Below are 15,332 nucleotides of genomic sequence, written 5' to 3' on the forward strand. Positions count from 1 at the left end.
TGTATAAGATACACCTAAGAGATTAGCTAATTTATATTATTTTAAGGTAATCTTTCCTAAATCTGTCATTTTTAACAATAGCATATATATAAAGATACTATGCTAACCTTCACATTAACTTTCAGAGAAGATATAAAAACAAACCAAAACAAATACTCAATTACAAAAATTGAGAGAATATAAAATTGAGAGAATAAAAAATTGAGAGAATATAAAACAAACACTCAATTATAAAAATTGAGAGAATTATAAAAATTGAGAAGATATAAAAGCAAACCAAAACAAATACTCAATTATAAAAACTGAGAGAATACCAAATCTTCAAAGATCAGGGAGGAAATGTTTTTCATAATGGGCAATAATATTAGCTTAGGTAAATTTATATCTTGAATCCTAATTTCCTGAGATAAATACAGAAATAAACCAATACAAATAAAGATCTTCTGAACTTATTCCCCTTGGCCTGTAACACTGGCATCTTTACATCATTTCAGTTTCAACTAGTAAGTGGTAGAGCCAAACTGGAACCCAGACAACCCAGATTCAGAGTCCATGCTCTTATTTCCAGGCTGTCTCCCAATGAATCAAAACAAAATGTGCACCTAGCAAGGGTAAAGGCTTGACTTAGAAGAAAGACCGGCTATGTTGCACTTTCTAAGAGATAAATCTCCAACATGTGACTTCCCTGGGGAACTTTAAGGATAATTATTATTTAATTAATTTATTTATTTTTTATTTTTTGAGACAGAGTCTCACTCTGTCACCCAGGCTGGAGTGCGGTAGCGCAATCTCAACTCACTGCAACCTCCACCTCCTGGGTTCTAGCCATTCTCCTACCTCAGCCTCCTGAGGAACTAGGATTACAGGCATGCACCACCACACCCGGCTAATTTTTTGTATTTTTAGTAGAGACGGGGTTTCACCATGTTAGTCAAGCTGGTCTTAAATCCCTGACCTCAAGTGATTCACCCACCTCGGCCTCCCCCAAGTGCTGGGGTTACAGGCACGAGCCACTGCGCCCAACCAAGGATAATTTTTCATTTCTGCCTTACCCATGAACTTTAGATTCTGACTCCTACAAATTTAAATTTACTGCCTATCCTGGTCTATTAGTAAGATTCAATAAATAGGTGAATCTAAACCTTTTTAGTTAAGAATATAATAGGAGCTTGATCCTAGTTCTGCTACTTTTCAAAGCTGCTACTTCCTCCTGCAACTAAAGCCATCACCTTCATGAGCAGCTGGCTGAAATCACCTCATTCCTCCCTTATCTATCAGCGGATTTAACATCAGGCTGGGGAAAAAAAACTGATGGTTGACTGCAGGGCCTGAGTAGGGAAAGTACACTTGGTCAAAGACCTCAACTAAAAGGGAATCTGGCGCGGTGGCTCAAGCCTGTAATCCCAGCACTTTGGGAGGCCGAGACGGGCGGATCACGAGGTCAGGAGATCGAGACCATCCTGGCTAACACAGTGAAACCCCGTCTCTACTAAGAAATACAAAAAATAGCCGGGCGAGGTGGCAGCGCCTGTAGTCCCAGCTACTCGGGAGGCTGAGGCCGGAGAATGGCGTGAACCCGGGAGGCGGAGCTTGCAGTGAGCTGAGATCCGGCCACTGCACTCCAGCCTGGGCTACAGAGCGAGACTCCGTCTCAAAAAAAAAAAAAAAAAAAAAAAAAAAAAGGGAATCTGTGGCCAGGCATGGTGGCTCACACCTATAATCCCAGCACTCTGGGAGGCTGAGGCAGGCAGATTACCTGAGGTCAGGAGTTCGAGACCAGCCTGGCCAACATGGCAAAACCCTGTCTCTACTGAAAATACAAAAATTAGCCAGGTGCGGTGGCACATGCCTGTAATCCCAGCTACTCAGGAGGCTGAGGCAGGAGAACCGCTTTAGTCCGAGAGGCAGAGGTTGCAGTGAGCCGAGACTGCGCCAGTGCACTCCAGGCTAGGCAACAGAGCAAGACTTTGTCTCAAAAAAAAAAAAAAAAAAAAAAAAGGTGTGTGTGAGGGGATGGAATCTGTATGTCTGTCTCACTTTTTTGAGGGGTGGTGAAGTGAGAATTGTTTTTAATAGCAACATTCTACATCTGTGTCACATCTGTTTACAGATTACTATATTGTTAGCAGAGTAGGAAGAACCTGCATAAAGCTTCAAGTTCAATGCTGGGAGCCACTACCAGCTGGAAATCAGACATATGGTTAAATAATAATCACCTACGTATAGTTCTGATTCCTTTCAGGTGAAGAAGGCATTGGTACAGTTTACATTAGTTCTTTTCATGCATCTATTTTAAAGGAAGAAAAACTCAGCAAAAAAGTTTATCACTATAAAAAAATAAAGCACCAATTTACTTAAATCTGGTTAAAAAGATTAGAAGTAACAGTAAAGTATGAGGTCAATTTGACAGGTTTCAAGTAGTTCTTGTACTTAAAATTCCATTTAGGGATTTAACTAGATTACATCATTAAATTATCTGGCAAATTTCATATAACAACATCAATAATAAACTTGTTAATAAAGTGCTAACAAAGTGCCATGGTTCCAAGTATTTTTTTTTTTTTTTTTTTTGAGACGGAGTCTAGCTCTGTTGCCCAAGCTGGAGTGCAGTGGCCGGATCTCAGCTCACTGCAAGCCCCGCCTCCCGGGTTCACGCCATTCTCCTGCCTCAGCCTCCCGAGTAGCTGGGAGTACAGGCGCCCGCCACCTCGCCCGGCTAATTTTTTTTGTATTTTAGTAGAGACGGGGTTTCACCGTGTTAGCCAGGATGGTCTCGATCTCCTGAACTCGTGATCCGCCCGTCTCGGCCTCCCAAAGTGCTGGGATTACAGGCTTGAGCCACCGCGCCCGGCCGGTTCCAAGTATTAATAAAGTACCATAACAAAATGGCAGAGAAATGGCCATAACCTCACGTCTTTCTTTCATCTCTTATTGTTTTTTCAATACATTTGTGTGATTATTTAATGTCTGTCTCCCACATCAGATAACAAGCTCTATGAAAACAGGAAACCTGTGTATTCTATTCATTCCTACATACCCAGCATTTCAATATAGATGACTGACAAATACTAGGCACTCACACATTAATTAAATGACACTGCAATCATTCAATATAAAACTTACTTAAAATAAAACCTAAATGAAGTATCTAAAACATATTTTTTTAACCAATCTTAATCCCTTATTTGTGTGCTTTTTAAAATGGAAGAGAAAGATCCTAGGATACAACTTTTTAAGGCAGAGCAACAAAGATACTGCTTAGGCAGACTTGTTTATCAATATTATAACTTAATCTTACAGATATCCTGGATTCAATAAACCATTTTCTTAATAAGCTAGGGATTGCCTTAATCCACTTAGCAATAAGAAGTAACTGAAGGTTCTTCCCCATAATTTATATACTTTCTGGAAACTTGTGTGCTTCTTAAATTCAATATTTCTACCATAAGTATTCTCTATGTGTTTAAGCTGCAAAACTGTAAGTATTTAAGTATCATAATGGTCTAAACTGTGAATTTTAAAACTGGGTAAAATCAAATCAAAATTAAAGACGTAACCTTGCTTCAGAACATTTGTATAAAAAAAAAAAAACAAAATCAAGGTTTATCACCATAGAACACTACCAAAGAACAGCCCCACTGAATAAATAGTTCCCATTTTCCCTTTGAGTTCATATGCCTTAAATTTGTTTCTGTTTAAGTATCAGTTACAATAGATAAATTGGCTTGGTATAAGACACAAATTGCTATTTAATGATGCACTCTATCTCATTTCTCAAACTCGAAATGCTGCCTACAAGTTGAAGGTGATAACGCCACTGCATTTCTGCTGGCAACAGACTTGGCTCCATTAAGACCTGGCAACCTCTATTCCTTCTTATAGATAAAAGAGTTCCACACAACTGAATATATTAAACTGGTATCTCAACAGAAATTACTAAAAATTTTTCATTCTTAACAGGGTTTTTATTTTACTTGTTCCACAGGAATATTTTTTCATGTTCAAAAGGCAAATAGTACCCATATTGATTTCTATTTATTAATTTAATTATTTAACTAGAATTATATGTAACTCTTCAGAGACTCATATGTGTAAAAGTGAGGTTCAAATTTAAAAAAAAAAAAAAAGGACACCAGGGGAAAAAACTTACCGGCAAGAACAATCTCTGTGAAGCACATGGTTTAAAGAGTTTTTTCCACTCTGCTGCATTCTCACTTGGAAAGGTTATGGGGTATAACGTATAATTAAATGTTTGTAGAAATGACCAGCTGTCAAGCTAAAACAATTAAAAAACAAAAAACCAGTATAGTTTCACCCTGAATTTTCTCTGCAAAATCATAAAACAACAGATTATAAAACAAAACAGCTAAAAATTAAGATAATATACATTTTATGCTGTAAAATTAAGGGAAAGATTCTTCTGTTCCACTATGGTATTTGTTTTCATTTAAAATCTAAAAATCAAAATAAGATCCTGGAAAGACTTCACCATTAAGATCTGAAGCATAATGAAAGTTATCAGGGTCCAACTCCCCAAATCAGAAAGGTGAAAGACCCTTGCAAATTTGTCTTCCTCAGCTTTACCCAATGTATAAATTCTCTTAACCCATTAACAAGCTAAAATCAGAAAAATTAAGCACTAATTTTATTACCACCGTATATATGACAGATGCTTCAATTCAAAGTCATACCAAATGTGAAACTAGTTAAAAAATTTGTCCATCAATTCATAGCTTTAATATGCCTGAATATTTCTGATAAAATATTCTGATAAATACATAGCCAATGCCAATTTTAAAAAAATTACTACAAAAAGCAAAATATATCTGAAAATCTATGATGAACATGTTTACACTGAGTACCCTAAATGGATTTCAAGATACTGAATTGTTTCAAATTCAGTTTAAGTAATATCTCTCATTCTTATTTCAACAGAATTACTGATTCAAATTTCCTAAAGAGCAGTAAGAAACAATCTGGGGGGGGAAAAACTAAGTAGTTTATGTACAGGCTGAATATGATCTCTTTTGAATTATGATTGTGTTTAAGTCATTTTTAAAACAGTATCTTCCAACATAGTTTAAGGGAATGCCTTTACTTCCAACACTCTGCTTTGGTGTCTCTGATTATTTTATTTTATTTATTTTATTTTATTATTTTTTTGAGACAGGGTCTCACTCTGTCACCCAGGCTGGGCTCAAGTGCAGTAACATGATTATGGTTCACTGCAGCCTTGACTTCCCAGGCTCGGGTGGTCCTCCCACCTCAGGCCTCTCAAGTAGCTGGGACTACGGGTGCACACCACCACACCCAGCTATCTACGAATTATTTTAAAATACTAGCACTGTAATTTCCTGGCTCCACTTATTAATCACTTAAAGATCTTTTCAATACCAACTTCAAAATAAAATCTTAGTCACTTTAACATGTAACAGTGTTCTTTCATGTACTAAAAGCATGTTCCATAAAATATTTGATATACTTTCATCAAAAGCAAAACCAAACATTCTCAGTGATGATTACAGTCAAAGGAAAACTAAGTTTAAAAATATAGTATACGTTACACAAACAATTCAGCCAGGTGTAAACACAACACAGAGGCTGCATCTAAGATAATGCAATAAATGTTTTACTTTTCTATTACATTTTCAAAGATTTTCATAATTGGCAGCAGTCTATTACTATTCTCTTAACCCCTAGGACAAGATTAATTCCTCAATATTTTAATAAACAATCCAGATAGAGACCAAGTTCACAAAATTATCTAACAAAAATATAGACACTAAAAATATTTTTAAACAATAAGTAAAAAGGTATACTTTCATGTAACACTTAAACAGTAAAAAAACTTTTACACCTTCTAGTTTTCTGCCAAAAACTAAAAGGTATAGACGTTTTTGGCAGAAAACTAAAAGATCTGAGCTCATAACTAGTATTTTTGCACTAAATATGCAAAATGAACTGATTTAACCTGAAAAAACATCATACTTTTTACAGTTAGACCAAGCATAAAAATCCAAATGAATTTAAAAGCTTAAGTAGATAGATGTAAACAGACGATAGAGAGGGAGGAGAACAAAAATATGAATGATCATTAGCATCACCTTTACCACCATCTCACAACAAAAGGTAGTGAGATTTCAGGTGAATTTTCTTTTTCTTATATGTTTTCTTCTGCCTGTATCTGTTCTCTTATTGTTTAGTAATATTTTGTTGTTGTTGTTGTTGTTGTTGTTAAGGAAGTTACAAGGCTGACCTGATTAAAGAGTATATATTCCATTGTAACAGCTAGGTATGGTCATATGACTAAATTCAGACCAATGGGATACTGGCAGAAATGTCACAATGACTTCTAGAAAGTACCCTTAAGAGAAGGATACTGCCCTTTTTCACTCCCTGTCCTCAAGTTGAATAGAATATGGGTGCATTGGTTGGAGTCCGAGTAGTCATCATGGACCATCAAGCAGAAGCCTCATGTTGAAAATGGCTTAGCCACAGTCAGACGAAGCCAGAGTATCTGAAGATAAAGAACTGCCATATAATCCAGACAACCTACTTTCATGGGAGAGAGAAATAAACTTAAATCCTGTTTAAGCCACTGTTATTTTGGGTTTTCTGCCACTGTTGCCAAATTGATTTTAACTAATACAAAACCAAAATAAATAACTTACTTATCAGAACCAGAAGCCACTTCCCGCCATATTATTAATCAAGAATTCTCTCCTCTCAAAACAGGATTAAAACCTTTATATAAGCTCTGATTCAGGCACTCCCAAGGAAAGGATACAGACAAAATAAATCATAGAACTTCTTAGTCAAAGCATCCTGGAACTAGAGTCACTAAAATAAAACCTCCATGTTTCACCAAGAACTTACTTTTAAGTAGCCCACCGCCGTTCAAAAATGAACCTTCCTCTTTCACCTTAGACCTGGACTCAGATGGAAGTGGTTCAAGGAGCACTCCCCACTTTAAAAGGGTGGTGTTACAGAACAAATATTTTTGTGCAGTGAAGAAATAAAACAACTGATATGGTATAGCTCTGCGTTGCCACTCAAATCTCATCTTGAACTGTAATTCCCACGTGTCGAGGGAAGGACCTAGTGGGAGATGATTTGATCATGAGGGCTGTTTCCCCCTTACTGTTCTCGTGATAACCATCAGTTCTCATGAGATCTGATGGTTTAAAAGTGTGGTATTCTTTCTCTTTCTCTCTCTTCTGCTGCCATGTAAGCCATGCCTTACTTCCCCCTTTGCCTTCCGCCATGACTCTAAGTTTCCTGAGGCCTCTCCAGCAATGCTGAACTGTGAGTCAATTAAACTTCTTTTCTTTATAAATTACCAAGTCTCAGGTAGTTCTTTCTAGCAATGTGAAAACAGACTATTACAACAACATTCTCTTATAGTATATTATTAAATATTCAACTGTACAACCTTGACTACGTCTCAAATACTTACTCTGTCTTTAAAGCTATGATGTAGCTGATCTTCAGCAAAAATATGGAATTGAAGAGGTTTCATGCTGAAAATGATAGCTGACTTCAACATGGTCATAGTTTCTTCCAGTCTTTCACCACAGGCAACTACAGCTAGATGCATTTTCTCAACAGGCTGTATTTTCAGACTATACCTAATTGGAAAGAAAACCACATTTTCCAACAGTTTTAGTATATGTTTACAACATGGTACTTCCATCATGTTCAAAAAGTGAAGTTCAAGGCCAGATGTGGTGACTCACGCCTTTAGTCCCAGCTACTTGGGAAGCTAAGGCAGGAGGATCACTTCAAATCAAGAGTTCAATGCTGCAGTAAGCTATGACTACATCACCACACTCCAGCGTGGGCAACAGAGCCAGACCCTGTGAAAGACAGAGAAGAAAGAAAGGATGAGGATGGAAAAAGAAAGGAAAGGGGAAAGGGAGAGAAGGAAGGGGAAAAAAAGAAAGAAAAACTGAAGTTCAAAATTTGTATTTATAAAACAAACGAGGCCAAGTCTGCAATCCCAGAGCTTTGAGAGGCCAAGGCAGAAGGGTCACTTCAGGCCAGGAGTTCAAGACCAGCCTAGGCAACATACCGAGATCTCATCCCTACAAAACATACAAAAATTAGCCAGGAGTGGTGGCATGCGCCTGTAGCCCCAGCTACTCAGGAGGCTGACATGGGAGGATATTTTGAGCCCAGAAGATAGAAGCTGCAGTGAGCTGTAATCGTGCCACTTTACTCCAGACAGAGCAAGATCCTGTCTCGAAAAAAAATAACGTATTTATTTAAAAAATAAGTAAAGGTCAAATTACAAAACATTTTTAAAATGTTGAATCAATCATGTATTTCCACACTCTCAACCAGCTCTTCTCACCAATTTTCCTCCTTTCAAACTACAGAACACACAAAAAATGACTACTTTCTCAATTCTCCCAAGAATACAAAACTAGTACCATTGTGGCTGCCAGTAAATAAATTAATTCATTACTCACATTAGATGCCTTAGGAAATTAGAGCTTAATTCTCTCAAGGAACCCACTGAGAAAGGTTGATTTGAAGTCTTTCATTCAATTTTTTAAAAACATTGTTATTAAAAAAAAAAAACCTTAAAAACATTCTTACTTCATCTGAAACCTCTCCCCATACCACCTCTCACCAACCACCAGTTCACTGTAAAGCAAACCCAGTCATAATTTCATCCATAAATATTTCAGTATTACATCCAATCTTAAACCATGCTGACTACAAGAAAAAATTTCCTTCACATTAATAATACACATTCAGTCCCATTTACCAAATACCCAGCAAGATGTAAACACTTCTAAGATGGTCTAAAACATGCTAGTCGAACACTAGTACGTCTTTAGAATCTACTTCTAACACAGAGCAGCAGTGTATACCAACAGGCTTAAGTAACCTTTAATACCTCTTGCTTCTGCTGTACCACTTCTTTCACATGTCTGGTGTTAGCATAAGCTTCGCTCTTTTTACTTTTTTTTCTTCTTTTTAGAGACAGGGTCTCCTCACTCTATCACCTACGATGGAGTGCAGTGGCACATTCACAGCTAACTGCAGCCTCAACCTCCCAGGCTCAAGCCATCTTCCCATCTCAGCCTCCCAAGTAGCTGGGACCACAGACGTGCAACATGTCCAACTAATTTTTTTTTTCATTTTTTGTAGAGATGGGGTCTCACTATGTTGCCCAGACTAGCCTCGAACTCCTGGCCTCAAGGGATCCTCCCACCTCAGCCTCCCAAAGTGCTGGGATTACAGGCATAAGCCAGCACACCTGGCCAGCTTGGGTCTTTTTAAAGCTCTCTATTATTTTCCGTTGACAGTAATTTGAAACAAGCAATGTCTCTTCCCTTGTTTGTACCCTCTATCCTTTGCCTTCTTTTGTGCTGAGCCCATCAGTTCATAACACTGAAACTAATGACGGAGGGGATACTTAAACTATCGGTGGAGGGGAGACTATCTACGCTTTCTACGTCTATAAAGTGGGGACATGAATCCAGTTCATCTCAAAAACAGTGGAAGCCACAATGACAAGTTAAAAACTAAGCAATAAAGACACAACAATTTTAAGAGAATTCTAAATTACCTCATCTTTCTAGTGACTGCCTCCAGATCCTACTTCTCTCTACAGCATCATGATTTAAGAATCATTAATGGGCTCAGATTGCTTTACTGGCCCATAGCTGGATCTTGCCCCAAAGTCAAAGGCCAAGAGAATATTTTAAAAGTAAGGCATGATAGTCATACGCTGTTTTGTACAGCATCAACTACATACACAGATAAGAAGTATATTAAACCTTAAGAAAAAACAGCCTCAAGTCCTGGTATGGTGGCTAACACCTGTAATTCCAGTACTTTGGGAGGCCAAGTCGAGAGGAGAGTTTGAGGTCCGGAGTTTGAGACCAGCCTGGGTAACACAGTGAGACCCAGCATCCACACACACAAAAAAACTAGCTGGGTGTGGTGATGCACACGTGTACACCTAGCTACTCAAAGGCTGAGGCAGGAGGGTTGCTCGAGTCCAGCAGTTCAAGATTGCAGAGAGCTGTGATCATGTCACAGTGCACTCCAGCCTGGGTGCTGGGTGATGCCTTAAATAATAATATACCCAAATGTTTCTCAAGAAAAAAAAATCCCTCTAAAAATCAGTCTCAGGAACTCCTCGCAGGTATTTTAGCAAGGATCATTTTGGTCACACTGCCAGCACTCCTTTCACCAATTTCTACAGGAGTACTGTCAACTACATCACATTTCCTTTTCTGTTTGGGATCCTTTTGAGTGAAAGTATTATATACAGTACAGGCTCAACTCCTAAACTGACCACAAAAAACACAGTTAAAATATGTCTCTGACAACCACCCTACCCCTAGACCTAAAAGACAGGAAAATCAATTGCAACTGGAAAAAAATCTAAAGTAAGCTTCTACATGATAAGAAGTGATAACTAAAACCTTCTAAGCAGTTATAGGGAAGCAGTCATTCAAATTATGTTGGCCCCAATTGAATGGCGGAATCTTGCCAGGGTCTACAAAAATCTTTCTTTTGATCACAATATGAACAGGAGAAAAGTCTATGTGGATTTAAAGAAATGTAAATAGAAAAGGAGATTTTAAAGTCAAACTTATTTTTCTACAGATATACGATTAGAAGAAATTCTTCAGATGATTCAAAGATAATATCTGAGGGCTCCCATGGTTAAAGCTGGCATAACCTGCGTATGAAAAGTATGACAGTAATGAATGATAGCGTATTAAATTTATAAAGTGAACGCTGGCCGGGCACGGTGGCTCACACCTGTAATCCCAGCACTTTGACAGGCCGAAGTGGGTGAATCATTTGAGGTCAAGAGTTTGAGATTAGGCTGGCCAACATGGTGAAACCCCGTCTCTACTAAAAATACAATAATTAGCTGGGCGTGGTGGCACACACTTGTAGTCCCAGCTACTCGGGAGACTGAGGCAGGAGAATTGCATGAACCCAGGAGGCAGAGGTTGCAGTGATCTGCGATCATGCCCCTGCACTACAGTCTGGGCAACAGAGCAAGATTGTGTTTCAAAAAAATAAATACAAAGTGAACACATCAGTCAAAAAATGATATTAAATAAAGGGGTAAGGAGAGGGAACTCTTCTTTTTTTAAAGATGAATACCAACCAATACATGCAGAAGAAATGAGAGAATTATAAAATTCACTATTTTGCAATCACCACTGTAACAGTAGACAAAAATAATCAGTGGATGCTAAAACCACATACTAACAAAATATTTCCCCCATATATTATACAGGAGATAAAAGTACTAGTACAGTGTAGAAATGCGAGAACATCACCTTAACCTTTGATCAAACTTAATATTAAACTTATGGCTTCAGAAGTCTCCTGATAGCATGCCCAAAGAAGAACACAGTATCTCATGCAGTAATCTTGCCAAAAACCCTGAATCTAATAATAAGTGGACAGTCGGCAAATCAAAATTAAGGGACATTCTGCAAAATAAAAACAAAAATATCACAAAAGATACCAAAAACAGCGCCCCTTCTCACCCCAAAAAAGGCTAGGGAACAGTTCTAGAATAAAGGAGACTAACTCAGCCTGAGTTGAATGCAATGTATGGTCCTTGGCTGGGTCCTGAATGGGGAAGAAAAGATACAAAGTACATTAACAGGAAAATAAGAAAATAGGAATAGGAATATATATTCTATGAAAAGTGTTAAATAACTTAAAGTGACAATTATGGCTGTATTATAGTACGTCCCTGTTCTTAGGAGACACATGCTGAATCTATGTATTTAGGGGTGTGTCATAATGCCTGCTGTCTCTCAAATGGTTTGGCAGAAAAAGAAAAGTGGTAAAATGTTAGTAATAAATATCTAGGTGAAAAATGTATGGTATGCTTACTGTACTATTCTTGTAACCTTTGTATATTTGAAATTTATCAAAGTAAAAAGTTGGGAGGTAGGGGTTTATCATTAAAAAAACTTAAAGAATGCTTTACATAACAAATTTAGATACAAATACTGTTAACAACAAGTTTCTAAATCTTAGGAATTAACTTCTGATTTTAAGCAAATTTCTGCTATAAAGGAATAATAATAACTTTTTTCCATTTTGTTTTATTTCACAGTATAATCTCCAGTGTGTTCTTGTAGCCTATTATTAAATTAGTATTCTCTATTTAAAAAGATACATAGGCCGGGCGCGGTGGCTCAAGCCTGTAATCCCAGCACTTTGGGAGGCCGAGACGGGCGGATCACGAGGTCAGCAGATCGAGACCATCCTGGCTAACACAGTGAAACCCCGTCTCTACTAAAAAATACAAAAAACTAGCCGGGCGAGGTGGCGGGCACCTGTAGTCCCAGCTACTCGGGAGGCTGAGGCAGGAGAATGGCGCAAACCCGGGAGGCGGAGTTTGCCGTAAGCTGAGATACGGCCACTGCACTCCAGCGCGGGCGACAGACCGAGACTCGTCTCAAAAAAAAATAAAAAATAAAAAGATACATAAGGTCGGGCGCGGTGGCTCAAGCCTGTAATCCCAGCACTTTGGGAGGCGAGGCCGAGGCGGGTGGATCACGAGGTCAGCAGATCGAGACCATCCTGGCTAACACGGTGAAACCCTGTCTCTACTAAAAATACAAAAAATTAGCCAGGCGTGATGGCGGGCGCCTGTAGTCCCAGCTACAGGGGAGGCTGAGGCAGGAGAATGGCGAAAACCCGGGAGGCGGAGCTTGCAGTGAACCGAGATCACGCCACTGCACTCCAGCCTGGGCAACAGAGCAAGACTCCGTCTAAAAAAAAAAAAAAAAAAAAAAGATACATAATTAGACTACAAACTCCCATTGACGTATATAAAGTCAAACTAAACAAATTTCAAATAACCATCTACTCAAACTAAAAGAGAAATGCCATGAAGCTATCTTTAAAAACCTTCAGTTGAACAAAAATGGAAAGCTTTTTTGCTTAGCCTGTTGTGCTTAAAAAGAAAAACAACAACTTCTTCTCTTACTATTAAAAGAGTTGTTCCCAGCAATACACAATGGACTAAAAGAAAGAAAGAAAAAAAAAAAAAGAGTTGTGTTAAATTATCACACCGGGCAAAATTACTTTCATGAGTTGCATGTAAAACACTTTCAAAACAAAATACTTAAAAAAAACTCTAGGATTTTTATATAAAGTATTAAAAAATAAAATCTAAAAATCCAACATGAAATATAAGTATTAATTTCTAAAATATAATTTTAAATTACCAGTAAAAATACATCTCTTAAAACTAGTATGAACTACTCAAAATAATACAGCTAAGATTAAATTCACCTGTGACCACATAATTCACAAATCTAAAATCAATTCCCACCATAAAGAAGATTAAATATTTTAAATAACTGATTTTTTAAAAAGCTCAAGTCATAGAAAAATTAGTACATTAAAACAAAATATTTTTTATATTTTGATAATTCTAAAATTTAGAGTTTGTATAATGAAAGTAAAATTAAAAATTAGAAACTTATTCGCAATCAATGGCAAAACCGAATATATTATTCTAAGAGTTCATAAAATAAACATTAAAAATTCAATATCAATATCAAATAGATGATATACAGAACAAAAGAAAAAAGATAAATAAATGTGGAAATACATTCAACAAATAATCAACAAAAAGCTATCATTTTAATAAGTGATAAAATTATAATTCCCAATAATGCTAAGGTTATGATGACCCCAAATACACTCACACAATGCTGGTGCATGCTTATAGCCAGATAATTTTTAAAACACAATTTAGTGATATAATTCATTCTTTTTAACAAATATTTGAACTCCTTTCATATAGGCACTGGGGTAGGCAAGAAAGCCACAATCTTCACCTCACACAATTTGCAGCCTGTTGTGAAAAGACTGATTTTTAAAACAATAAGAAAGCATGGTAATTGTTTTCATAGAAAAAACTGAGATTGCTAAAGAGGCTCACAACACAAACATCTAACCTACTGTGACCTAGTCTAACCTGGTATTGGGGAAAGCTTCCCAAATGATCCTGTTAATCATTTGTTTCTCACTGGTTCCCAAACACCTTGCTAGGCATGGGACTTAAATGATAACACCACATAGTATCAGCCTGCAGAGTTAAAGGTCTAGAAGTGAAGATTCACAATCACAACAGATGTGGTAAATACAATAACCAAGAGGAGACAGAGAAGGGAGATGAGGTGAGCAGTGAGAGGAAACTACAATCGTTTGAGAAGTGATGGGAAGTGATGAGTACAACCGTTAAGGGAGAAGGAAAGAAGTAGCCAGGAGCAACAGTGTGAAAGGAGACAAGAAGAGTTAATGTAGACTGACGTGGAGAAAGTCCGTTGTAAACATGATACAAAACACAGATGAAGGAAAGTCTGAGGAGCTAGACTATCAGTTCAGGTTTGAACATGAGTCTCTGAGGCATCTGAATCAGCAAGGTAAAAATGACCAATATGCAACTGGAAATATAGGTCTGGCTCTCAGAAAAGAACTCTGAATTGGAGCTATCAGTTAAACAAATTATCCTATAACTATTCAGGGAATGGGGAGAGAAAAGAGCAGAATCCTAAGAAATGCAGATTATTTAGAAAGCAGAGTTAGAGGAGTCCAGGAGAGAGATCAAAGAGCTGAGTAACTGGTCTGGTCTCAAAAGCCAGAGGCTAACAGAGCTGACAGAAAAAGGAAGTAGTAAACAGTGCCAAACGGGTAAGAAAAGTAAGATTAAGCCCCAAAACAATAATTCAGAGGTGGGGTGATGGGAATAAGAGTCAGGTGGTACATAGTTGAGGTGTGAAGTTCTTTTTATTTAAAGAAGTAAAACCAAGGCTGACCACGGCAGCTCACGTCTGTAATCCCAGCACTTTGGGAAGCCGAGGCAGCAGGATCACTTGAGCTCAGTTGTTCATGACCAGCCTGGGCAACATAGCGAGACCTCGTCTTGACTAATATAAAAAAAAAAAAAAAAAAAAAAAAAGATTCGGGTATGGTGGCATGCACCTGTAGTCCCAGCTACTTAGGGGACTCAGGCAGGAGGATCACTTGAGCCCAGGAGGTCCAGGCAGCAGTGAGCCCTGGTGGTGCTACTGCACTCCAGCCTGGGCAACAAAGTGAGACCATCTCAAAAAAATGAACAAACCAAACAAAACTCAGAAGTAAAACCAGTAGGTACTCTTGCGCCCAGGCTGGAGTGCAGCGATGTGATATTGGTTCACTGCAACCTCTCCCTCCCAGGTTCAAGCGATTCTCATGCCTCAGTCTCCCAAGCAGCTTGGACTACAGGTGTGCGCCTCCATGCCTGGCTGATTTTTGTATTTTTAGTAGAGATGGGG

At 37.9% G+C, this 15,332-nt stretch overlaps 1 protein-coding gene across 5 annotated transcripts in view; it reads right to left on the reverse strand.

Annotated features, from left to right (window-relative positions):
- The window catches only part of GXYLT1 (glucoside xylosyltransferase 1), a 60,213-nt gene that overhangs the window by 22,495 nt on the left and 22,386 nt on the right, over positions 1-15,332 (reverse strand). For 3 of the 5 annotated variants that reach the window (XM_045366469.3, XM_045366468.3, XM_065524036.2), the window contains 2 exons: positions 7,457-7,628; positions 4,151-4,276 (listed from right to left, as the gene is read on the reverse strand). In XM_045366469.3, the coding sequence (XP_045222404.2) occupies positions 4,151-4,276; positions 7,457-7,628 (298 nt within the window). Of the gene's footprint in view, positions 1-4,150; positions 4,277-6,104; positions 6,468-7,456; positions 7,629-7,736; positions 7,857-15,332 lie in introns of those variants that run through there. The other 2 variants (XM_074006607.1, XM_074006608.1) reach the window with 2 other exon arrangements.

The sequence above is a fragment of the Macaca fascicularis genome, chromosome 11 (assembly GCF_037993035.2).
Source record: "Macaca fascicularis isolate 582-1 chromosome 11, T2T-MFA8v1.1".
Lineage (NCBI taxonomy): Eukaryota > Metazoa > Chordata > Mammalia > Primates > Cercopithecidae > Macaca > Macaca fascicularis.